This window comes from Chionomys nivalis, chromosome 17 (genome assembly GCF_950005125.1).
Source record: "Chionomys nivalis chromosome 17, mChiNiv1.1, whole genome shotgun sequence".
NCBI classification, from domain to species: Eukaryota; Metazoa; Chordata; class Mammalia; order Rodentia; family Cricetidae; genus Chionomys; species Chionomys nivalis.
Window position 1 is genome coordinate 5,530,118 of NC_080102.1, and position 25,833 is coordinate 5,555,950.

Sequence of the window (25,833 nt, forward strand, 5' to 3'; positions counted from 1 at the left end):
TATTTTTTGAGTGAGATTAGCATTTGGATCAATAAACATAAAGAACCTATGACATAGACAGGAGTCATTTACTCAGTGGAAGAGTATAAGCCTGGGGTCTCTGCGGAAGAGAGAACTCTGCAGAGAAATGCACCGTGAACTTGGGCTGCAACACCAGCTCTTTCCTGGGTCTGCTCGGTCAGTTCAAGTCTCATAGTTCCAGCTTGCCCTCAGCAGAGTCAATTGCATTTAACTTAATCAAAATGGATGACACTCTTAAATTTACCATGAGAGAGGGAAAATATTGGTTGATGCACATTTTGGAATAGCAAGTGTTAGGTTGCCATCACCCAGCCCTTTGGCAAAATGTCTAGTCACCACAAACTCGGGCACCTCTGAATTCCAGGGACAAGCGAGCGCAATTTATATAGCCACCCGGGGCCCTAAAGCTCTACATGTAGTGTATGCAGCATGGTCATGTGATCTACGCATGCGCAGCTACAGCTACATAACCCCCTGCAGTCTTTAAAAGCTGAACATGCCCGTTGCACGCTCTCTTTCTGTCCCTCTTCTGCAGAGGTAATCTCTCTCTCTCTCTCTCTCTCTCTCTCTCTCTCTCCCTCTCTTCTCTCTCTCTCTCTCTCTCTCTCTCTCTCTCTCTCTCTCTCTCTCTCCCCCTCTCCCCACCAACTTCCTCAGGTGCGCACACGTCTTTTTCGTAATAAACTCTTAAAGTGTGTTTCGTTGTGCGTTCTGTGATCCGTTCTTGTTTGTGCACGGTACTACAACTGAATGAACCAGTTCCTTAACGCCCTCCCCTGTGTGTGTGTACACACACACATACATAAGCATACATATATATACATTATATATGTATTACGTATATACACACAGAGATAGGCATATATATTTGTTTCTCTAATAAAGTACAAACCCTTTAAAATCAGAAGTTAAAATTTTATTAGGTTTTTTATATCACTCAGCGTTTGGTAGAGCTTCAATGAATGCGTGTTGATTCATAATTCAGTTGAATCGAAATGAATGATTCTTCCAAATTTCTAGGGAAGCCGGAAAACTGTTGGCATTGTTGAAGAGTCCAGTTAGCATATGTGAAACAGACAAAAGACACTTTGAGAAGAGAGAAGCTTGGTCATCTAATCAGAAGACTACCTGCAAAGTGTTACTCTGAGCAACAGTTTTGAAAATAAGTCTTGAGATCTTGGGTGTGCTGTTGCTTTTCATCAGCCATAAGGTCAGAATTGTTGTTAATAATCCTTAAAGCAACACCCTTCCCAGCGACACTTAAATTTCACTAGGAGTTGTACATCTTCACAAACTAAGAGTTCTTGAAGTTTTACTAAATTCCCTTAAGCAACAATGGTCCTCTTAGCTAGGGAGCAAAAATGTCTACGCTGCTGGGTCCTACATTGAGGCCAGGTACTGACTAGTACTTCAGACCCTGGGCTCATCCAGGAGCCTGACTCCAGATGTGGATGGGGTCTGGGGTAAAATTAGTGTGTCACCCCCACACACACACAGCTGGGGTGAATAACGAGAAAATAGGGAAGAGAGAAGGGGCCCCCAGCTTCACAAAGTATTGTGTTGAAAATGTCCTACCACGCTGTTTCCTAGAGTTAATGCCTGGAATGTCTTCTGAGGAAGCTGCAAGAATGAAGTCCGTGGTTTTTTCACACCAGTTTTACCCTTGGTGACATTAAATACTTACTTAGTCACTTTGTGGGGGAAATGAAGACATTGATTCAGGGTGATGTGGCCACCTTCATGTCTGGTTCCCCTTTCCCTGTGCTATATTAAGCCTTGGAGAGTCCAGAAGGGTGTGTTCTGTGCTTATGGAAGAACCTGAGGGAAACATGTAAGTGGACCTTCAGAATAATCTTGCTTCTAAAATTGCTTTTAAAAGAAAATGCTAGTGAACTGGAATCCAGTCCCATGACCAAAGAGCACTGTAAACTGTTCTTGTATGGCAGCTGTCTGCCTATGGTGTGAAGGACCCAAGGCAGCGGTTTGGGACTGCCACTGGCTATCTCAGGGAAGGCTGCCCAGGGATGTCCTGCTGAAGGCACAGTGTGCGCAGATCTACCTGGCTTGGGAAGGGTGGATCTCGGTGGTCTGGCATCCTGGCTGTGCTTAGCGTGGGGAGCTGGTTGGTGAGGCACCAAGGCAGAGTGGCCCAGCCTGGCCCACAGTGAGCTTCCCAGCTTTGCAGCACACAGTGATGGACTGCCCTGTTCCCTAGGTGCTCTTCTGTTTACCCCACAGCTTTCATTAATCTCCTGTCCTGTAGGAAAGCCACCATCTCCGGAGAAGGCAGTTGCCGGCTTTCCCAAGGCAGGAATGATTAAAACAGAGCGGTGAGGAATTCATTCCACCTCGGAAGAGGTTGCCGCTCCTGCTCCTGCTATTTTGGCAGCCTGAGGGAACAGCGTGTTCCGAACTGAACGATAAGTTTGCAAGAAAGGAAGAGAGGGAATTTAAAAAGGAGGGAGGAAAAAGGAAGCGGCCGCCTTTCATTCCTCCTTTGTGTCCCTCTCAGGTGCTGGGCTTTGATAGCTCGGCCTCAGAAGTGCTCGCTCCAGGCATCTGTGGCTCTCATTCATGTGTCGCTCAGAGACCACTCAGAACCTTGGAGAGTAGCAGCTCAGCAAGCTGAGGGCCCAGGAGGTGAAAAGACCCAGGAAAGGCCACACAGTCTGTGCAGGTCTCTGCAAGCTAGAGAGCAGGCGTCCTGTCTCCGTGCCCGGATTGTTTGTTTGTTTGTTTATTTGTTTGTTTTACTTTCTCCTTTGCGGGGATTTCTTTTCAAATGAGTTTCATAACACGTCAGATCCCAAAGAAAGCCGGAGGCGGAGCTGGTGGGAGGTGCCCTGGAGGACAGGAGATTGTCACTTTGAGTTAGTGTTCTGCCAGGTGTCTGCAGGTTATCTGGGCTGACTGAGCTCAGGCCATTGGCTTCTGTGCAGAAGCAGGGTCAGAGCGAGCTGCAAAGTGTAAGATAGCAGACCAGGCAGTGCTCTGCCAGTGAGAGGACCAGCAAGAATGGCATCGCTCCTGAGGGCACGGGCTCCCGGCCTTTTCCAGCAGGAAGGCCATGTTCATTCCTTCCCCCTTTCCTCGCTCTAGTCACAAGCTTTCTGTGTGCCCTGCTGGGGATGTACATCTTCCATCTAGAGCACTCGTAGGGTGGGCTGCTCACCTGCAAGCTGTTAATATTAGTCCATGATTCTGTTTGTTACATGGTCTGGCCAGGCCTTGTAGCCGAAGTGAGATAGGAGATATACTTGCGAGCTGACGTTTGATTTGTGCTCGCAGGACAGTGCTCAGGAGTAGGGCTGTCCTTGACTCCCAACAAGGTAGGCAGAGTGGACTCTAGGTATTGGGGTGGGAATTCATGAATTCCATGCCAGTTCATGCTGATACGCTGAAAATTACACACACACACACACACACACACACACACGCACGCACACTCTCATGCACACGCACACTGCCAGAGAAAACCATGGCAGCTGTGTTTGCTAGCTACACATGCAGGGTGGATAGGAAAGACTGATGCTCCGGTTTCCATGGGAACAGCTCAGCTCTGCATGAAAGCAGGTAAACATGGGCTCAGGTTAGCTACACAGGCTGCTCCGCTCTGCAGGGCACTGGTTTGGTTCAGGGTCCTCACCACAGCCCATTCTTTGCTGTTTCTTCTCACCGGCTCTTGTGGACATCACCTCAACCCTGTGAGAGGGAAATGAAGTCCGGTTAGCGCTCTGCTGTGAACTCTAGCTAAGGTTTGCCCGCTAGGGGCATGCTGCAAACCGTAGGCTAGGGATAAAAGCAAGGAAGTGGTGATTACTCCTGGGAAATTGCTGCTGTAAAAGCAAGAGGCAGGCTCTTTCTGTTGGAGAGACAAGGCTGTTGAGTCAGGCAATAAGCATTATTGATAATGGAAGCAAAATGAAGAGAAATGATAGGTTAAAGAGATCAAGTAGGCTTTTAGAAGCTGCCAAAAGAAATGTGGCAAAGGACTCAGGCCTGTAAATACAAAGGAAGGGAAGCAAACAGAGCTCAGCTAAACACTAAGACACACAGACTAGAAGTTAGCTTAGAGCACACTCAGGCTTGCCCTGGGAGCAGGAGGAGGGAGGTGAGCTAAAGGAGGGGCTGCAGGAAGTGCTGAGCTTCCAGAAGGTCAAATGCAAGCTGACAGCTGAGCTCAAAGTCTGCCAGACTGAGCCAACTTGTTTTTAAAGTCAGATACTCCTTTCCCCCATAGGGTCCTAGTATTTGAACCCAGTGCACCCAGTGAGGCTGCATGAGAAAAAGTCCTCTAAGGAAGTTAAAGGTTAATGGGGTCTGCAGGTAACACTCTCAGTCAACGTGACTGGGTGACTAGTGTCCTTAGAAGAAGAGGAGAAGGTAGCTGGTTGCCATTGTGGAAGAGAGGGCGAACCCTCACCCTGGGTTAGAGATAACACACTGTGGGAGAGTAAAACACACTGTGGAAGGAGAGGAGGAGTAAAGGGGAGGAGAAACCAGAGACTTCTTCCCCATCTCTGTTACCTGAGGACACACAGAGAGAAGGCAGCCACCTGCACACCAGGAGATAGCCTTCACCAGGGCTTGGCCCTGTGAGACCTTGAACGGGCTCCTCCAGTCTCCAAGACTGCAAGGAAAATGTCTCTCCTGCTCCTTTCTAAGCATTTCGTCATGGTGTCCCAGGCCGACCATGACGTGCACACAGGGTGTTTTTTCTCCAAAGTCCCTGAGAAAGAAACAAGCAGATAGCTTGTCAAACTTTGGACTTCACTGCTGCTGGGAGAGGAGAGCATCAAGGTCCCCCAAGAAAGACTAGCAGAACATAGCATCCTAGTACCAGGTAAACGGTGCAACCGTCTTGCCGCTCAGCTCTTCACACACTTGAGCATCCAGGCTTTGTCTAGAACAGAAGAAAATCTCAGTGTTCTGCAGAAGAGAATGTGTTGTGTTGAGAGAACATGCCATTTCCAGGGAATGTCGGGTGTTTGGAGAAGTTTCTCTCCTTAAGCTTCAACAAGCAGGATCAGGCAAGTCCTCTGAATTAGGAGAAATGATAGGCTAAGGGTGGGGAAGAAGTTGGAGAGGGGAGGGTCAAGGTCAGGCCTCTGCTTTGTCCCTCGAGCTGTGAACAGGAGTAAGCCTCTAGTCTTTCTGCCTGAAGGGCTGGTGTCTTCGGCTCACCCTCTGTCCTCAGCACGCAGACAAGGGGGACAAGGGAGGAACTGTCGCTTGTGGCATAAACACGTGCCTCTTCCGGGATGAGACTGCAGTCATAGACCTCGTTTAATTGATATTAGATTTTATTGTAGAATGCTAAAATTTTAATGTGTCTATAAATCTGTTCCATGCTTGCGGAGGAATATCTGTGTTGAGAACATGCTGTACGAGGATAAAGGCAAGAGGAGAAGAAATGAGCCTACAATGTACATTATTAATATTTCAGCAGATGAGAAGAATTGGGGCCTCACAGAGGAAATTAGAAAAACAAATGAAACCGGGTGTTCTAATTTGGTTCAAGACAAACCCGCTGGTTGAAGACATTTTAACCTCATGGGGTCAGCTGTTTTGATGAAGAAGAGAAAAACCAATGCGTAGCTGGTGGAGATGGGTTTGTGATATTTGGGCCAGCTATGGAGCAGACACTGGCAATTTGTGTGGTGTGTTTCCAGTAGGAACAAGTTCAGACAGCTGTGTGTACTGTCCCCTAACCCAGGCTGGTGAAATCTAGGCAGGGTGCAGAGGGGCTAACTACAGCCTGCTGTGATTCCCCTGTACAGGCAGCTCTGCAAGAAGGGCGCTCCTGCTTCTGCTTCTTCTGCAGAAAATGCAAAGTGCATTTGAGGTAGGGGGTGTGGAGGCTTCTTGCAAAGTGCCCTGGATGCCATAGACAATTAGTAGTTAATTTACGGGCCACTTCAGTGTGGGACTGAATCCAAAAGTTCTGCAGTTATTCTAAGATTAATGGTGATGACAGTGCGTGAAGTCATGTCTGAGGAAACGCAGCTCCTGACCCGCTCTGAGGTGGATGTTCTGCTCAGTGTCCAGTGTCCACCAAGCCCTCCTGTATAGGACATGCCGGACAGTTTCAGGAGCACAGACCCGTTGGTGATATGGCCATGTGTGAGCACTGCTCACCTTCCATCTAACTGATTCTGAAATGATACACGCTTGTGGTGGTAAAGAACCAGGGTTCTCCTGGGGGGAGTCTTTATTGAAAATATTTTTACTTTATTGTATTAGTGTGAGTGTGTGTGTGTGTGTGCGCGTGTGTGTGATAGTGTCTGTGAGAGAGAGAGGGAAAGTTGGGGAAGTGGGGTGTATTTACTATGTATTGATACGTAGAGGTCACAGGACAAATCTGTGGAGTTCAGTCTTCTGCCAATCCACTTTGATGTGAATTCCAGGTCTCAAAACTCAGATAGCCATGTGTCTTAGTCAGGGTTTCTATAACTGTGACCAAACACTGTGACCAAAAGCAGATTGGAGGTGGCGGGGAGGAAACGGCTTATTGCACCTCACACGTCCAAATTACAGTTCATCATAAGGAGAAGCCAGGACAGGCACTAAAGCAGAGACCATGGAGGAGTGTTCCTGCTTGGTGGCTTTCTCCTCTGGCTGCTCAGTCTGCTTCCTTCTTCTGAATCTCAGGACTACCATCCAGGGTTGGCATTGTCCCCTCCCATGGAATAGGTCTACCCATACCTATTATCAAACAAGAAAAATGCACACAGGCCAGTCTGGTGGGAGCATTTTCTCTGCTGTTCCCTCTTTCCAAATGACACTAACCTGTGTCGAGCCGACCAATACACCAGGCTTACGAAGCAATTGTCATCACCTGCTGAGCCATCCTGCTGGTCCGACATGTTTAGAATCTTGATCTCTGTGAAGCTAGTCCAGGTGACAATGACCCTTGCTATGGAGTTGAGCATGAGAGAATCAGATTGTCACATCTGGTCGCTCAGTTCATGCCCCGGAGCCACCACCTGCATTTGTCATTTCCACGATTAAGTGCCACGCCATGCGTGGGTTCTCAGTGTCAAGCAGCACCATAAGTCCTAGCCCATAATACTTGCATGGAATCAAATATATGTAAGAAAGTTTAAAGACTTCTCAGTATCCCCACTAAATCTCATACATATAGCACAATGTTCATTAGAGATTTTTAAGTCAGTTAACAGAAAAACTTCAATTTTATTTATATCAGTCCAAACGATATCAGAGACCTAAATATGCATAACAAACAGAATAGTAGCAGCCTCCTAACACCTAAATTTTAATTATCCCAGACCTGATTAATTTAGGGACAAAAATATTCGTAGTTTCCCTGAGTAGTTTCCAGAGGGACCCATACTCATGGGGTAGAGATGGCAGAAGAGGAAGCAGCAACATAGCGGTACCGGTGCAACTCCACAGTCAAGTCTAGATGCCCTTGTGTGCTTTCTGGTCTGTAAAATGAGAGCACAGAAGACGAATGGATGGCTGTTAAAGATGCACTTACATAATGCACTTTATTGACATCGCAGCCCATCCATCAGCCTAAAGCTTGTCTCAACTCTTGGAACCCATGATACTGCTTTTGTCAATGGGTAATTACAGTCAAGCAGCCCGGGACAAAAGCTGGTGGTGGAAAACAAAACAGAACAGTATTTATTATTTTCCAAGCGTCTGTGACCAGCTGGGAGCCTGGTCGCAGGAGCGGGGTGGGTGGGGGCTGTTTTACATGTTTGACAATGGCATCGCCTTTTAAGTCCAGCTGAGGAACAGATCTTGCTGCTGTGCTAGAACCTCGTGTGACAGGCTAAACATTTCCCTAAGCTGTCTATGCCCTAATGTCCAGAACCTGTGAATAGACCACCTTACACGGTAAAAGGAAGCCTGTAGATGCAGTCTTGAGAGGGGATCGTCTAGACTATCTGAGTGGCCCTAAAATGTCACAAAGTTCCTTTGAAACAAAATGCAGAAAGATCAGGGTGAGAGAGAAGCGGTAAAGATGAAAGTGGGGGCCAGAGAAAAGGGAAGAGTTAGCCTGCTGGCTTTGAGACAGAGGGAGGAGGACCATGAGCTGGAGAACACAGGCCCCTCCAGGAACTGGCACAGGGAAGCAACACGGCCCCTGGGTAGTCCAGAAGGACCACAGCTCAACAGACCCATCTTAGATGACTGACCTCCAGGAGGAATTCTTAGCTCCGGCGAGTTGGTGATGTTTAACGGTCAAGACCACACTAACTACAACAATACAGCCTGGCAGATGGGCACCTTTAATTGACTAAATCAATCACAAGGCCAGCGTAGAGCCAAAGAATGAAGAAACACTCTCCCTCTAGCTGCTGTTTTGGTTTTGCTTTTTGTTTTTTTGTTTTTTTTTTTTTTTTTTTTTTTTTTTTTTTTTTTTGAGACAGGGTTTCTCTGTGTGGGCCTGAAATCCTGGAATTCGCTCTGTAGACCAGGCTGGCCTCAAACTCAGAGATCCTCCTGCCTCTGTTTCTCGAGTGCTGGGACGAAAGGCATGTGGCACCACCCTGCCTTACTTCACCTCTGGATGTAAGCTATTTCTCCCGCTTCCTGGTGGGATTGCCACTACGAAGGAGCAGACAGGGAGGGGTAAAGAAATTATATGTATGTACTAGCTGACCTCTAAGCAATGTCTGAACTTGGTTTGTTTTTTGTTTTTTTTTTTATTTCTAGGCACACGGGGAGGAAGAGGCTCTGGACCCTGGGCACTAGCATCTTCCTAAGGCTTTGGCAGACATATGTATTCCCAGGAAGTACAGGCTGGATGGACTTCATCCAACATTTGGGAGTTTGCTGCTTTGTGGCCTTCCTTGCCGTGAGCCTCCTCTCTGCAGCCTTCTACTGGGTCCTGCCCTCAGTAGCCGTGCTTGCCGCCGTGTGGGCGAGCACCTGTGTTTTCCTGTGCTGTTCCAAGCACGCCCGCTGTTTCCTGCTTCTCGCCTTTCTCTCCTGTGGCCTCCGGGAAGGCAGGAACGCTTTGATTGCGGCTGGCACAGGGATGGTGATCTTGGGACATGTGGAAAATATGTTTTATAACTTCAGAGGTCTTTTAGACAGTATGACTTGCAACCTAAGGGCAAAGAGCTTTGCAATCCATGTTCCACTTTTGACCAGATACTGTGAAGCCCTTCAGTGGATTTATGGCCTTGCCGCTCCGCCGAATCTATTTGATGACCTCCTTTCTTGGAACCAGACTTTAGTGGTCTCCCTCTTTAGTCCCAGCCGTACCTTCGAGGCTCATATGAATGACACCAAGGGAGAAGTCCTGGGTGCCCTGTCCCATATGGTAGTCATGACAGAGCTATTGTCTTCCTTGGGCCAGAAGCTTATCGCCCTGGCCGGGCTTCTCCTTATCCTTTTCAGCACCGGCCTCTTCATGAAGCGGTTCCTGGGCCCTTGTGGCCGGAAGTATGAGAATGTCTACATCACTAGGCAATTCGTTCAGTTTGACGAAAAGCAGAGGCACCAACAGCAGCCCTGTGTCCTCCCTCTGAATAGGAAGGAACGGAAGAAATACATCATCATCCCGTCCGTGCGGCTGAGTCCTAAAGAGAGGAAAAACCTGGGGCTCTTTTTCCTTCCCGTCCTGACCCATCTCTACATGTGGGTGCTGTTCGCAGCTGTGGATTTTCTGCTGTTCCGACTCATTTCCTCCATGAACAAACATCTCCAAAGCTTGCCAGGGCTTGAGGCTCACTTGAAACTTCATAGAGAGGTAGGGGCTCATGGTACTCCATGCAGTATTCCCGGGTTTTTTATTGGTAGACCTTGCAAAAAATGCTGGGACTTCCCAAGTCTGACAGTGTCTTCAGATTATGGGTGTCTGGCACACGGAAGGAGCCCGATAGGTATGGCTGAATTAGGTCCCAGGGCTAGAATAGGACTCCACGTTATTTTTCTGTGGCTACGGCAGCAAAGAATCACAGGCTGTGTGTCTTAAAACAACACACATTTATTCTCTTCTAGTTCGTTAGCGAGAGGTCTAAAATCACCTGCTGTTGGCATGGGCTTCCTCCTTCCAGAAAGTAGGGGAACTTAACTCTGCCTGGTCCGGTTTTACTTAGACAGTAATATTCCTTGGCCTGTGGTGGCATTACATTTATCTCTCTGTGCATGGAAAAAAATCTCTATGTCCCTCTCAAACCAGACACATGGTTACATCATCATGTACACAGGGACAGTTTCTCTATCTCGAGGCAGCTGACTTAATCTTTCTGCTGAAACCTGTTTCCCAGACAGAGTATCACAGGCTCCCGGAGTATCACAGGCTCCCGGAGTGTCACAGGCTCCCGGAGTATCACAGGCTCCCGGAGTATCACAGGCTCCCGGAGTATCACAGGCTCCTGAGTGTCACAGGCTCCTGGAGGATCACAGGCTCCTGGAGGATCACAGGCTCCCGGAGTATCACAGGCTCCTGGAGTATCACAGGCTCCTGAGTGTCATGGGTTCCCGGAGTATCACAGGCTCCTGGAGTATCACAGGCTCCCGGAGTATCACAGGCTCCCGGAGTATCACAGGTTCCTGGAATATCACAGGCTCCCGGAGTGTCATGGGTTCCCGGAGTATCACAGGCTCCTGAGTGTCACGGGTTCCAGTATCACAGGCTCCCGGAGTATCACAGGCTCCTGAGTATCACAGGCTCCTGAGTGTCACAGGCTCCTGGAGTAGGGCATTTTATCTTCAGGGAACTTATACTCAGCATAGCCTGAAGGGTAGAAATAGGTTTTGACTCTGGTTTTGAACTTTGACTTCATTTTGCTTGTGTCTCAAGGGGTGTAAACGAACCTGAAAGGCAGGTTTGGGGCTTGACTCCTCCCACTGTCAAGACTTGGGCAGACATACCTCAAACTCTAATGGAGAACTTTCTCATGCAGCCTGAGTCCTTGCCAACAGAAAAGGACTTCTATCTAAAGAGTGGGATGTTGAACCCATGCACATCTTAGCTTTTTTTCCCACATAACTCAGACAGTGTGTGTGTGTGTGTGTGTGTGTTGAATTTCTATCAGTAGAACCCTACTCTCCCTTTCTCTGCTTCTGGGTTGCTCAAATCCTCCTGCCCCAGCCCTGCATCCACTTCCCTTTCCTCTGGTTCAGTGCACCCAGTCTCTGGGCTCTTGCCCTCCCAATCCTGAACTGCTTCTTAGAGTTGATTACTCTGAGCTCTCGGCTGCCCCTGAAGAATTCACTTAATTACAAGGTTCTCCGTTGCTCTAGATAGTTGGAACAGGCCAATAATGGAAGGCATGCTTCAAATGAAGCCAAATAAGAAGCCCAGAAGCAAAGGCCTCTCTCCACCGCACTCTTCCCCTTGGCCTTGATGCTTTTCCCTCTCAGTTATCCCCTTCCCTCTTCTTCTGTTTCTCTCATGCATTTCTCTCTCAGTCAATATCAAAAATCTATGCCTGTTCGATACATTCTCACTGATTTAGACTGGAGTGTGTGTGTGTGTGTGTGTGTAAGTTCTATCTTACCATAAACACTGCTGAGTACCAGGGACATAATAATGTCTAGACCACGACAGTTGCATGGCAGAGCTGATATGCCAGGGGAAGAGGCCACTGTGGCCACACATAACAGCAGCTGGGTGGTGGCTGCTGGGTCAGATGTCTGTGCAAGGCGTCTGTGACATCTCCTGAGTTCTCTTCTGCAGTCCCTGGGAGACTGCGCCAGCAGCTAGCCTCCTTCCGAGGCTGGCAATGCCCTGCCCTTATCCCAGGATGCCCTTGAAGGCTCCTCGCCTACTCTGTTGCTGCAGATTTGTGAAAGAGAAATCAGACAGGAAGAGAAACATTGGTACAGAGTTTTGTCAATATTTCTCTCCCACTATCATACAACTTTAGACAAATGTTTCAGATAAAGCCTATGGGAAACCATCCGACTTGAGCTGGGATGGATCGGCAGTATAAGCGATAACAGCCCTCGCTCCTATTGTGTGAGCACACCCCACGGGCCAGGCTCTGGACACATTAGCTCTCCAGGAAAATCCGATAACAGAGTGAGCTTGCCTTCCATCCATTATGCAGCAGCACCCTCTCAGCAAACTGTTTACTTAAGAGACCTAAACATGGTTTAAATCATCGGGGTCTCATTTTGTATATTGCCTGGCATTTTGAAAGAGCGACTGTGCCTTCCACGCTGCCCCGAACTGAGCCCATACAAAAACGTTGACTCAATCTTTCCGAGGCTCCCACTCCCAACGGCAAATCCCCAGCTACATTTCTCGACTGAATAGCTCCTTCCACAGACCGAACACCCGCTGCTTTCTTATTGCAGAATTGCTCATCACTGACTCAATCGATGTGTTTGTTTCTTCCATCATATTAAAAAAAGCGCCTGCCGCCGCTCTGGGGACTGCAATCTCCATTTAATTGTAGACCGACTGTCTTTTTAATAAAGGGAGGAGAGCGGCTGCCCAAACGTTTTTCTCTGCTTAGGCACAAATGTGAGTTGGCATTAATACAGAGGGCCCAGGTTTGGTGGTAGGTCTAAGACGCAAAATGTTCTCTGGGTGGGGTTGTTTTGTTATTTTTATTTTTTATTTTGAGAGGTCATTTACTTCTGCTTGGCCCCAGGGCTCTGTGGCACTAGGGTGATAATAACTTACTAAGTATTCCAGCCTGTAAGGTTAATGTGCCATCTCCAAGGTGTTCAATTTACACTGGGAGGTAGTTTATTCAGGGGCAGATCTGGTCCATTAATTCCTGCTTTACCAAATTAGAAAACAAATCCACCGAGAGAGTAAATGACTTTCCCGGGTCAGATGAGAAAAGAGCTGAGTCAGCAAGCAGTCTCCACCCGGGTGGCTGAGCTGGGTGGCTCAATGTCACCGTCCGTCCATCTTCTGTGTCATCAGTGGAACTAGGAGTTGCTTCTCTAGCCCTCAGACCCCTTCCGAACACCCAGAGACACCAGAAAATGCCCTGTTTTAAAAACCTCCCCCAACAAGACTTTGGGATCTCCCTCAGCGATGTGGGCCAACATGTCACCCTAAAAGGGATGTCGGAGTTTAAGGAGGAAGCAGTCCCCCTAACTCCAAAAGATTGATTGATGCTATGACTCGTGAACGCCTTTTAACTTTGTGGCCTGAGGAAGGGGAATTTGTCCTTCCTTGGAGGCTGTGCCTGGGACCTGAATGACTGTCTAACCAGCCAAGCTCTCTTCCCTTTGAACTGATTCCCCATCCTGCATCACCTCTATGTGCCCTAAGTAAAGAAGTAAGCATTCCATTAGAAAACGGGTATATGGCTGTGTTTGCTAACGTAGTCCTCAGCCTTCCTAGAACATAACACTTCCACGGGCTTGTGGCTCACCGAGAAGAGACAGAGCAGACAAACTCTATTTTGTAGATTCTCTCCACAAATCAACTTGGAAGACACTGTCCCCTTTATAGATAAAGTCACCCTTTCCCCTCTGCTCCAATCATGACTCATACAGAAAGACTTGACAGACAGCTGCTTCAGACAAAGCTCCCTAAATATTTGCAGGCAAACAGTGTGTTGCAAGGGAGTAGAAAGACAAAGGCGAGAAGATGGTGTATCTATTGACTATTTTATGCTTTCATTTCAGAGGCAAGACACGCAAGACGTCATCCATGATTCTTCTTTTAATATATCTATGTTCGAACCCAGCTGCATTCCTAAACCAAGGCTTACTGTGTCTGAGACCTGGGTCCCTCTCAGCATTATTCTTGCAGCGCTAACAGTACTAGGATTGTTGTCTTCCATGCTGATGCAGCTTAAAATTCTGGTGTCAGGAGCCTTCTACCCTAGAGTGGAGAGGGAGCGAATCCGATACCTCCATGCAAAGCTCCTTAAGAAAAGAGCAAAGCAGCCACCGGGAGAAGCTGAAAGAAAACTGAGTCTGTACTTTAAAAAGGTAAGGTCAAGGGGAGGTATGCCTCTAAGTAAGCCAAGGCTGAGTTTGGAAGGCAAACGACAGAGGATTCCAAAGTGTTCTACAGCTTCACATCAGGAGGCCAGCTACAATACAGTTGAGGAAGCCTACTGAACCAAGTATGTTGTAGTTGGCTATTGGGAAGATCCATTGTAGTGGCTATTTTGGAACAATGTCCAATGATTTCTTTTCTGCACCAAAAATAAAGTAAAAACATGGAAGGAAATAGCTACCATTTTAAATAATTTGCTCATTCTAATAAGTCTATCTGTATATCTCTATAGATAGACAGGCAGACAGATAGACAAACAGAGACAGATAGATAGATAGATAGATAGATAGGTAGGTAGATAGATAGATAGATGATAGATAGATAGGTAGATGATAGATAGATACATAGATACATAGATAGATAATAGATAGATGATAGATAGATGATAGATAGATGATACATAGATAGACACATAGATACATAGATAGATGATAGATAGATAGATGATAGATGATAGATACATAGATAGATGATAGATAGATGATAGATTCATAGATAGATGATAGATACATAGATAGATAGATAGATAGATAGATGATAGATAGATAGATAGATAGATAGATAGATATGATGATAGATTCATAGATAGATGATAGATAGATAGATAGATGATAGATAGATACATAGATAGATACATAGATAGATACATAGATAGATGATAGATGATAGATGCATAGATAGATGATAGATAGATAGATAGATGATAGATAGATACATAGATAGATGATAGATAGAGATGGCTCCTATACACATTATTGATTTTATTTGGCTTATTTATCAATGAGAGAAAAGTAAAAACCTGCAACTGGTGAAAAGAATAGTTCAAAGCACTCTCATAGTCAGGTCATAAGCACAACAAAGTGAAGTTGCTTTATAGATGTGGTGGCGCACACCTTTAATCCCAGCACTTCGGACGCAGAGGTAGGCGATTCTCTGAGTTCGAGGCCAGCCTGGTCTGTAGAGCGAGTTCCAGGACAGCCAGGGTTACCCAGTGAAAAACCCTATTTTGAAAAACAAAAACAAACAAAGGCCAGCTAGGTCCTTCCTCAAGGGTGGATGGGAGGAACACCAGGCTCCCGAGAGACTTCCATTTCACCTCCAGCACGCGATGACTTACATCGCTGCGCTCAGACCCCTACAACATACACAGCTGGAAAACAGCTACAGCCAAGGCAAGACCAAGAAAGACCACGAGGATAATTTCTGTGTCTTTCAAAAGTTATAGCAGAGGCATTCACAGTGACTCCCGTGTTTATCCACCCTCTTTTCAGGTCCATTTCTGGCTTCCAGTCCTGAAACTGATTAGGAAGAGACATACGAACACTCCAAACGAAGATTACCCGTGAGACACCTGAGAAGGTCGGCTGCTCCTCACTGTCGGCTCAGCAATAGGGGGCGCTCTGTGAGAAGATCTACAGATGTTTGCGGTTACAGGGCACCCTTTCCTCTCGGGTGGTTTTTCGAGCCACTTGTCGATCATAATGCCGAACGGCTCCCAGGTGGATGGTTTTTCGGTCTGTCTTCCGAACAAAGCACAGTATCTAGACTGTGTCACAGCTAAAGGGACTGTGGTGGCTTCAGTGAAAGCGTCCTCTAGATGCTCAGGTGTTTGAAAACTTGATGCTGCTGTTTCGGGGACAAAGGGTGTCCCTGCAGCAGGGCTTTGGGTTTTGTAAGCTATGCACTGACTCCTGTTTGCTCTCCACTTCCTGCTTGTGGCTGGAGGAGTGGGCTTTCGGCTGGGCTTGCCTCCAAGTTTGCCCATCACCACCTTCCCTACTGTGATGGTAATGGAGTCTTACCCCTCTGGAACCATAAGCTCAAATAAACCCCTTCCTTCTGTAAGTCGCCTTGACTTATACCGCAATGGACAAGGAAGTAGTATGGCTTAGAGCAGAGAAAAAAATTCAAAAAATAATTATGAATTCTGTAATGGATTAAGCAAAATGATGCAGGGTCCTGGGTGACTGCAGCGGGCAGCGGGCCATGAGATCAAACCAGAGGTCCCTGAGTGGGGAGCAGGCAGCAGGCAGTGGGCAGTGGACAGCCTGTTCCAGGCAGGAACAGAGGGACAGCACAGTTCCCCAAGTGGCTGCAGCCGGTCAAGAGGAGAGACAGACGGATGGGCATGCCACGAGACCACACTGCAGGTTTCTGAAGGTGGCTGGCCCTGGGCAGGGAACCATGCTGCGGGCAAAAGACAGACGGGTAGGCACGCCACGCAGAGTGAGGATGGATATTCTTTTAGTGGGTTATGGAAGGGAAGGGGTGAAGGGAAAAGAACAGAGAGAGGGGCAGAGAGAGAGAGAGAGAGAGAGAGAGAGAGAGAGAGAGAGAGAGAGAGAGAGAGAGAAGGTGGGAAGGGGAGAAGTGAGGAGAGATGGAAAAGAAAGGGACTCAGGCTGGAAGCTGAAGACCAGCTTGCCTCAGCTGATGGGGAGGGAGTGGGCATGGCTTGTCTCTTAAAGAGACAGAGCAGACGATTACAAACTCTACTTCAGTCTCACCAACAGACGCCAAGAAGTCATGTACAAAGTCATCAGTGTATCTGTCAATCTCCTGGTCTCTTTCTGCCCCTCCAAGTCTTTCCTATGTTGTCTCTCACAGAGCCACCCCACAGCTGCTTCTCCTCCCTGCCCTCCTTCGTCAGAAACTTTCTGAAGTCTGTTTGCAAGAACAGTTCTTCTCTCACACCCTAGCCTTTGTCTGCTCTGTTGATTCTCCCAGTAACGCCTCCTTACGGAGGTTTGGGATGGGATGATATGTTGCATTGCTTCCTGGGACCTGCTTATTAAAATGTACATCTTGGCTGTCTTTACCCCTTTTCTATTACAAGTTATCTAGGAGGAAAAGGGGAACTTCCTTAAGTCCTGATCCTGTTATCTCTGAGCTCCAGAATAGGGAAATCATTTCTTTTTTTCTCTCTCTTTTTTTTAACTTTTATCTTTTCATTGTGAAAATGTGCAGGCTTATAAAAAGCTGAGGAGGTAGTACAAAGTTGTACCTGCCCTTCACCATCCATCTCCGAACATTAGCATCTTACCCAGCAGCCTCAAAATCAGAAAAATGACTTAGAAATATACAGAATCAGGAGCTCTTATTCCATTTTTGCCAACCAAAGGGTTAGCACCCTCTTCTGGACCTTTCAAGCCAGGATCCCACAGTACCAGTAACTGGTGCTATTTCTTTTTCTTTTTCTTTCTTTTTTTTTTTTTTTGGATTTTTTCGAGACAAGGTTTCTCCGTGGCTTTTTGGTTCCTGTCCTGGAACTAGCTCTTCTAGACCAGGCTGGCCTCGAACTTACAGAGATCCGCCTGCCTCTGCTTCCCGAGTGCTGGGATTAAAGGCTTGCGCTACCACCGCCCAGCACAATGCTATTTCTTTAGAGTGAACACACCCTCAACGGTTCCTTTGCGCCAGGACTTTGACCCCTTTGGAGAAACTGGGTCAGTTCCTCTATCTCCTTCCATTTGCCAATTTGCATTCGCGAAGGTTCCCTCTCAGTTAACCTCGCTACATTCCGATGCATTCTGGGAAAGTGAGTCTGCGCTTTACTTCCCGCGCCGCAGCAGGAGGCCCGCATTGCGGCGGGCTGCTTTTGTTCATAGGGCGAAGGTGACTTCAGGCGAATTCTTCTGTCGTAATTATTGTTTTCCTTTGTAATTAATAGGCACCTGTGGGGAGAAACTTTCGAGACTACACAAGCATCCTGCTTAATACGGGTTCGCTCTCTAATTTCAGCATCTGTGGAAGCAAAAATGATTACGGTGGTGACTAACACCGTGATTTTCTAGTTTAATAATTTCTTGCTTGTCTCTCGCTTATAATGCTGCCAGGTGTAACCACTCCCTCCAAGGAACATTTCTGTGAAGGAGTAAACAGGAGCAAACACTGTACACACACCATCTCGTCTATGCTTGGAACTGTGTGAGGTACATGTTGTGCAGACAACGAGAGGAGAGAGAGAATGAGACAGAGAGAGAGAGAGAGAGAGAGAGAGAGAGAGAGAGAGAGAGAGAGAGAGAGAGAGAGAGAGAATCCCAGAGAACAAGCAAGCTAGTCAAGGGTTGGCTCCCTTCTGTGTCCCAGAAGCTTTGGGTCAGAACGTTTGCACGTGTCCATTCTCCATCAGATATGCCCGCCCATCTCTCCTGGCTACCATATCTATTAGGGAAGGGTGGGAGCTATCTCAGCATTTCAAGAGCAAAAGGACTCAGAACTCTGCATGACCGGAGAGCTACATGAGATTCCAGGAGCTGGGACCTGAGGGACAGCTAGTCCACACTTGTTGGCCCTTTGGAAGATGATGAAAGGGTCCGATTAGGATTTCTATGCAGCTTGTGACCTTAGCCTCAGGTGCCCTGTGCTGGCTGCAGGCTTTTCTGGCTAGACCTGCTTTGTCTAGGCTCAGCAGTGTATCCCTGTGAACCTCTCAACAGTCTTGCTGACCCACTACTTAAACTCCTTAAACCTGACCTCTGACGCCCAGGTGCACGCACACGCATGCACACACGTGACAACAACAAAAAAGATCAACCGCATAGGCAAAAAAAAAAAAAAAAAAAAAGAAAGAGAAAATTCCAGATCTCCAAACCTGCATTCAGGTGTACTGCCTTAGGGATTCGTGGAAGGGCCTGGGAGTCTACGTTCTAAAGGACTCCAGCAAATGAGATAGTTATGTAATCTCAGTATACATCCATTTGGAGAATTTTAGTAAGCCTGGAAGAAGAGGGATTGTTGATTAACTAAAAGCACATCTACGTGATCCCTTGTAATTAATTGTGTAGTTGGTTATACACACAGGACTTCCACCTGCTGCTGATGAGCCACTGAGGTTTCTCAAGAACACAAAACGCTAATTGCCTGCCAGCCAGTGTACTGCCCTCCTCCTCTGCTGTCCGATCACCTGCTTGTGGGAACGGGCAAGGACACCATGCACAAGACGGCTGTGTCGATTGTTAGCTGTTTATTAAATAGGTCTTGCTACTAAATCTATTTTTAACTCAATGATAATTTAATTTACTTTTAATTAAGTTTAGGGGATGCTAGATCACATTACTTTGAAGTGGAAGACAACCTTGAAGCACCACACCATACAGGAGAATGAACAGATTTTTAAACTGGGGAAGGCAGGATCCAAATCCTTGTGCTAAGCATTAACTATATAAACATAAGCAGCTTAGTGCTCATCTTTCTGAGCGTGTTCTCCTATGTACAACCTAAGACTTAGCGTACCCACCCCATAGATGCACAGCAAGATGACATGTACCCAGTAAACACTTCCCATGCAAATTAATTAAATAAGCGCAGGCCCTTCCATCCTTTTTCCTTCCTTCTTTCTCATTGTCATCAGTCCAAGCACCATATCCTCAAGTTTAGACAAGAAAGTCTGATGCACAGAGTAAAAGCTGCAAAGAAGGACTCTCCGCCAGGCTCGCTACACAGCTGAGATCTGTGACAGGCCAGGTGGTAAGGAGTTGAGGCTTTGCCTTCATGTGGTCTCTGGTACGATGACTTTTTTCATCCTAGCAGGAAGACAATATTGGCACCCGCTTGTCTGTGTTCCTGTAAAACTCGACTGCAAGAACAAGCGGTAGGCTGTAGTGAGCCCGCATGTTGTAGCTAACTGACCGCCTGATAATGCAGAAAGGTGTCTGAGAGATCCTCGAGCTGACACATGACGGAATGCATGGAAAGTCAGAAACACACAGAGAGGCTCTCAAATTCTCCCCTACACCCCATTTTACCCACAGCTAGCTGAATGACTTTATAAACCACTTCACCTCTCAGAGATGGACTTTTGACAGACTTGAGCTAATCTCCAAGGAAGTAACTATGTCTTAAAGCCTAGGATTCTGGGGAGACAGCAGTCCCCCGGAGAGCGCACGGACAGTGGCCGGACTCTTGGCATTTGGTTGGTTTGCTCTTTCACAGTTGGTCAATGAATTGTAAAGAACAACAGAAGCTCTCGGGTCATGAGTGTGATTTATTTGCTGAAAAAGGAAAAAGATAACACCGGGTCAAAAGAAATGTTATTTTCTCCACAGACACAGACACAATCAGCTCTGTTATTCAATTCTAAATGTCATTTGTAATTTCATACCGTTTAAAGTCGGACTGCCCTGTCAGTGGCTGACGACCTGAAAATTGAAAGTCTTGATTTTCCACAGCAAGAGGTACACTCGCTGTAAACGTGATCTATTAATTAGAGAAGAAGGAAATCAATCCAAATTGTTTTAAAATGGAAGGCATGTAGAAAAGTGTTTATATGGAAACAGTAAGTGCCCTGTGTTTTACAAGTGGACACGTTAATACAGTGAAGAAAAATAAATACGGTCTTTTAAAATACTTGATGTGATGAAGGAAAAAAATGCTGAGCTCAAAAATCTAGAGAATGAGTTTATTATTTATTATTCTGCTGCTGTCGTGAGGTGACATAGCAAAGCATCTCTCTCTCTCGACTCTGCGGGAGAATTGTCTGTATTCTGTCAATCATATTATAAATAAACGCTGATTGGCCAGGCAGGAAATAGAGGCCCCACTGAAAAAAAGGTACTGAGCCACATGGCTAACATAGATCAGAAAAATGGGTTAATCAAGATGTGAGAGTTAGCCAGTGAGTGGCTAGAGCTAATGGGCCAATCAGCTTTATAACTTATAGAGACCAATGTGTGATTTTCTTTGGGGCTAAACAGTTGTGGGGTGCCGGGCGGGACAGAAAACACAAACAAGCAGGTCAGGCCCTTCATGTCACACGACTTAAATCCCTTCTTCCCAGAAAACATACTACCTGTTGGAGTCCTTACTGGGTATCAGGCTCACTGGGTCAAGGAAACTGAGTCTCAGAGAAGCTGTGCGGCTTATTCTAGAAGCAGGATCGGAACCCAGGTCCTCTCTCCCGTACCGCATGGTGTATTAGCGTCTTTTCTCGAATGAGCTCTTTGGAATGACAGTTCCCAACCAGCCAAGGCTTGGAGCGGAGCTAGGTGCTGAAACCACCCTCTCTTCCTACTTCATCTTGGCCGTTTCTCAGAAACCCGAGCAATCCAAACATAAAGCCAAAGAACACAATAGCTGTAGAGGGTTTTCTGTCTCTGAAAAGCAACTGAATGGAAATAGTCCAGGTTATTCCAATTTATGAAAATAACCCATTCCTCTGAATTCAGATGTTGCATGGTTTTAATAATATATCACACATGAGTGAATAATTTACCTTTGCTTCCCGACTAGATTTGAACATTCTTATGAAAGGAGAACATACGTTTTTGCTTCTTTGGTTTTCTATCATAGTATTACTGCAGTCAGCCTGTGTATAGTACACAGCACAGCATCTTTGTAAAGGACATATATCCCAGCTGGGTGTGCCAGGCTGCATCTGTGGACCCTGCACCTAGAGAAAGAGGCAGAAATATGTGTGGCTTTGTTGGAATAGGTATGACCTTGTTGGAGGAAGTATGTCACTGTGAAGGCGGGCTTTGTGGTTTCATATATGCCCAGTGTCATAGTTCACTTCCTGTTGCCTTCGGATCAAGATGTAGCCAGCTCCATGCCTGCCTGAACATCAGTTGCACCATGATAATAATAGACCAAACCTCTGAGACTGTAAGCCAGCCCCAATTAAATGTTTATAGGAGTTGCTGTGGTCATGCTGTCTCTTCACAGCAATAGGAACCCTAACTAAGACAAGACCCTATTATATATATATATTATATATATATATATATTATATATATAATATATATATATCATATCTTACTAAATACATGTTGAAGGGCTTAGGCCAGGAACTCAAGACTAGCCCATGCAGAACACCAGGGGAATAGCTGTCACAACTTCTTTGGATAAAATTTGTTTTCAAAGTAACCCCAACATACTCCTTGATACTCCTGGGATGTTTGGGTGCCCAATGTGTCGTTGCAATGCCACAGTTCTCCAGCTTTAGCCATTCACGAACAATCGCATTTACAGTCTCTGCTATATCATTCATTTAAACATTCTCTGAGTGAACTCAGTATTTTCACTTAAAGAATTTCTCTAGACTACTAATAATGTCTAATGCAATACGAGCAGTGTGTACGTGTGCTATATTGCTCAGGGAGTCACAAAAGCGACAACAAAAGCTGCACACGCACCCTATAGACACATTGTGGTCCCCTGACACTTTCAGTCTGTTGTGACTGTGGTGGAATGGAGGGGAGAACCAGCCACACTTACACATACAATCTATAGATGTAAGTTTACACACACACACACACACACACACACACACACACACACACGCATGGAAAACAGCCTACAGTATAATACCTTCCACATCTAAGGTCATGATTGGCAGAGCCTGCTGCTCACTCTTGCGGAGTGGAAGAGCTTAAGGAACTGTACTGAGGGCCAAGGCAGTAAGAACCAGCTCCTGTCAGTGGTTAGCTGTGAGCAGCTGAGTGCTGGGCACTCTTCCCTGCCACTTCAGGCTGCACCAAAGGCTTTCCCTGCCTGTGAAACAAACCCCAAGCAGAGACACAAGCCGGCTGGAGTACGGTCTCACGGTGGCAGGGTACCCTCTGTTTCCCCACTAGGGAACTGTGAGGGGCTGTAACCCATAACCACCTCACTCACCATGGTCACTAAAGTCTTCTTGTTGCCTGGGATGGAGTTCTTGCCATAAAGATCTTTGTTCCCATCCCCGACAGCTTTCCTCCAATGAAATGCTTACTCCTGGTGCACGGATATACAAGTAAAACGTTGTTTTGCTGAGAAATCTGTATACATTTTCATATAGCTTAAAAAAGCAGCCCTCATTGTGCGTTGGAATGAAGGGGGCGGGGAGAGGTGAACAAACAAACAAACAAAAAACCGCCGACCTGAATTCAGCTTAAACAAATGAAAGACATCTCATGTTATATCTGCGTGGCTCAACCATGGAATCCTAGAGACCCTCCGGAAGGCCATGGCCCGGAACACCCTGCTCCTGTGGAGATACTATTTATAATGTGCCCCGCGTCTTTACAGTTTTTCTCTCCAGGGTTCTTCAGCCTGTGTAGATGGCATTTATGCAATTCAGAAAAAGATTCTTTGACAAGATTAGTCAGCAGCGAGGTCCTCTGACGCAGCTTCGAGATCTAGTTAAAAATAGAAGGAGGATGCTCCGCCTAAGTCACCACTGTTGTGGGCAGAAGAGAGCGGACCACAGTTTTGGTTCCCACATCCTGTTCTTTTATCCAGAAATAGATGAAAACTCTGCCCCTGGATTTTGGACAAGACCTTTTGCTTCTGTGACCTTGGCTCTCTGTTCCTTCTTGCTCAGTGTCCTTCTGGCCACCTCCCCCCCTTTCGCTTCTATAACACGACATCTCGACTGTCAGCCCGGCGCTCTGAGAATGTTTCTCTTTCCTGGTCCCAGGGGTTGCAAACTCCAGGCCTACATAGGCCAGGTAGATGGTGTAAGCTAACAAAGCCAGGCAGGCGTGTAAGTGCAGTCCACCTGAACCTCATCTGCAGGGCGAGGAAGGCTTACTCGGTTTCCCACAGAGCTACTGACTTTTCCCAGAACAGCCGGAGACCCAGACTGTTATGGGAACTTGTCTAATCATTAATGTTAGAAGTAAAATTGGATTTTAATGTGTTTTTAAAATAGAGTGGAGCCCAAACCATGAACTTTAGTTCATGAATTCTGCCCCGTTGCTCTTTGGGGATCTTCTATGTTAATCAACTAGAAAATGAAACTCTACAAAATCTAGAAGTTTGGGGCTAAAACTGCCTACTTTTCCTCATTCATGACTTCTAATTTGGAAAAGGCACGAAGCTCTGACAGAAGTCCTGGATTCTGACTTTTGTCTGACTCTGCATTAGCTATTATATTCATATTAGTTTGCTTCAGTGACAATGACCTTGAGATGTCTACCAAACTCCCCCAGCCTGTGAGCCAAGAAGGCCTTTGCCTCAACATCTTTCTTACCCTTCATCCTTAGACATCAGCTCCCTACAGCAGTTGGTGACCCAAGTAGTTTCCAGTTTTCTCAGATTAGAAGCCAGGTTTGTTTGGTGCTCTCTTGTGTCTAAACCCCAATCAGGGCATTGCCTAAGCATTCCGTGTCACCTTCCCTCAGGATCAGCTGTTAGCAACTGCCGCCACCCCACGCAGACTGCTACATCTGTCTCCATGTCAGCCACAGCTTCTCAATCCTCCCAGCCTTTTCTTCATAAACAAAACAAAAAACAATTTGAAGCACTTTGTTCAGAGCATTTCCCCTGAGGAGAATTTGCTGTGACTATATACGGTTGTCATCACTTGTCACAGCCAGCCCCAAGTTGCCTGGTGCAGGTTGGTGAGGCAACTCCAAGCAGCCATGTTCAAGTCGCGGGAGGAGGGGCAGAGGTTCACAGCAGGATCAGGTTGGCTCTCAAGTAGTCCCCACATCAGGATGGCGGGCATTCGTCGCCCAGAGGTGCTGCACATGTCTGGGAAGTCTCGAAAATGCTGTGTTGAATGTATTATGGCCAATTCTATCCCTCAGGGTTGGGGGACAGAAAAATGTTCACTCCTTTTTCTCATCCAGAAGTATAAGAGCAACTTGAGAACATTCCCATTTGTCCGTGGGAGACTTGAACTTTGGAAGTAAGAGATTCTGGAGAGTTCACACCTCTCAGCTTTATCTCGTGTTTGACTTGCTGAGTGTGGCCATTTCCTTGATCTGCTGTGACCAGAAAGCAGACACTGGATGGCTTCCCATGACGGAAATTTATGCCCTTCTTTCCTCGTCTCCTCCAACTTCCGGGGGCAGCAGCAAGTCTTTGGTACTCTGTGCTTTTAGCACTGTTTTCATGCAATACTCTTCATTCTGTATCAAACATTCTATTAAATCCCTCTGTAAAACAACACATCATTTGCATATAACCTGTATGTGTCCTCCCTGACGCTGTAAAAATGATCTCTAGATTACTTGGAGATGCCATGGAAACACTGTGTCCTCCATGATGCTGTAAATGATCTCTAGGTTACCTAGAGACGCCATAGAAACACTGTGTCCTCCCTGATGCTGTAAATGATCTCTAGGTTACTTAGAGATGTCATAGAAATGCTGTATAATTCAAAGAACCCAGAACCCACGAACAGAAAGGGCCAACTATATTGAAAGAACTGGAGATGAGGTTTTGAACACAGCTTGGTGAGGAGCAGAATTGATCGAGTACAGTAAGCAGCTAGCAAAGACCCCCCCCCCCAGCAAGCATCGGACTGCACCATTAGAATGAAGACTGCTTATCTTCTCGTCTGTAAGTGTAGGCATGGAAAGGGCAGGAAATGTCAGGATTCGAGTTGGTGATGAAATCAGAAGACAGTTGTTCCAGTTGTTCTAAAATGTTTGAAATATCCCTTAGACATAGTGATGGGTCTGTTCCCTCGTGTATCTTGGAGCAGTGGGGAACCAACCCAAACAGAAGACCTCCACACTACACGGAGCCATACCCTTAAATGCTATGGTAGGTTGAACAAGGTGTCCTCAACAGTCTTGGGTATTTAAATACTTGGCCCTTGGTTGGTGGCATTGTTTGGGAAGCTCAGGAGACGTGACCTTGTAGGAAGTATATCACTGGAGGTGAACTTTGAGAGTAAAAAGCCCCGTCTGTTACTAGTCTGTTCTCTGCTTCATGCTTGCAATTCAAAATGGGAACCCTCATTTTCCGGCCCTGGCCACCATGTGTACGGCTCATTTTTATGACTCTACCCTGCTACCCTGTACTCTTATCCTTCTGGAAGCCATGATAATCTTTTTCTTCTCTGAGTTGCCTTGGTCATGATGGTTTATCACATCAGAAAAGTGGGCAATACCAAGTCGAGCCAGTGACTGACACCCATG

At 46.5% G+C, this 25,833-nt stretch overlaps 1 protein-coding gene across 1 annotated transcript; it reads left to right on the forward strand.

Annotated features, from left to right (window-relative positions):
* Nucleotides 1-1,836: 1,836 nt before the first annotated feature.
* Nucleotides 1,837-15,331, forward strand: Dcstamp (dendrocyte expressed seven transmembrane protein). Its single transcript, XM_057792319.1, has 4 exons — nucleotides 1,837-1,852; nucleotides 8,710-9,751; nucleotides 13,603-13,911; nucleotides 15,253-15,331. Coding segments are annotated over exons 1-4 (1,428 nt in total). The 5' UTR covers nucleotides 1,837-1,850; the 3' UTR covers nucleotides 15,328-15,331.
* The last annotated feature ends 10,502 nt before the right edge of the window (nucleotides 15,332-25,833 follow it).

Bases quoted from the DNA above. Each gene is read 5' to 3' on its own strand.
- Dcstamp (XM_057792319.1), top strand. The intron at 9,752-13,602 runs GTAGGGGCTCAT...CTTTCATTTCAG, and splicing joins ACTTGAAACTTCATAGAGAG to AGGCAAGACACGCAAGACGT. The intron at 13,912-15,252 runs GTAAGGTCAAGG...CCCTCTTTTCAG, and splicing joins TGAGTCTGTACTTTAAAAAG to GTCCATTTCTGGCTTCCAGT.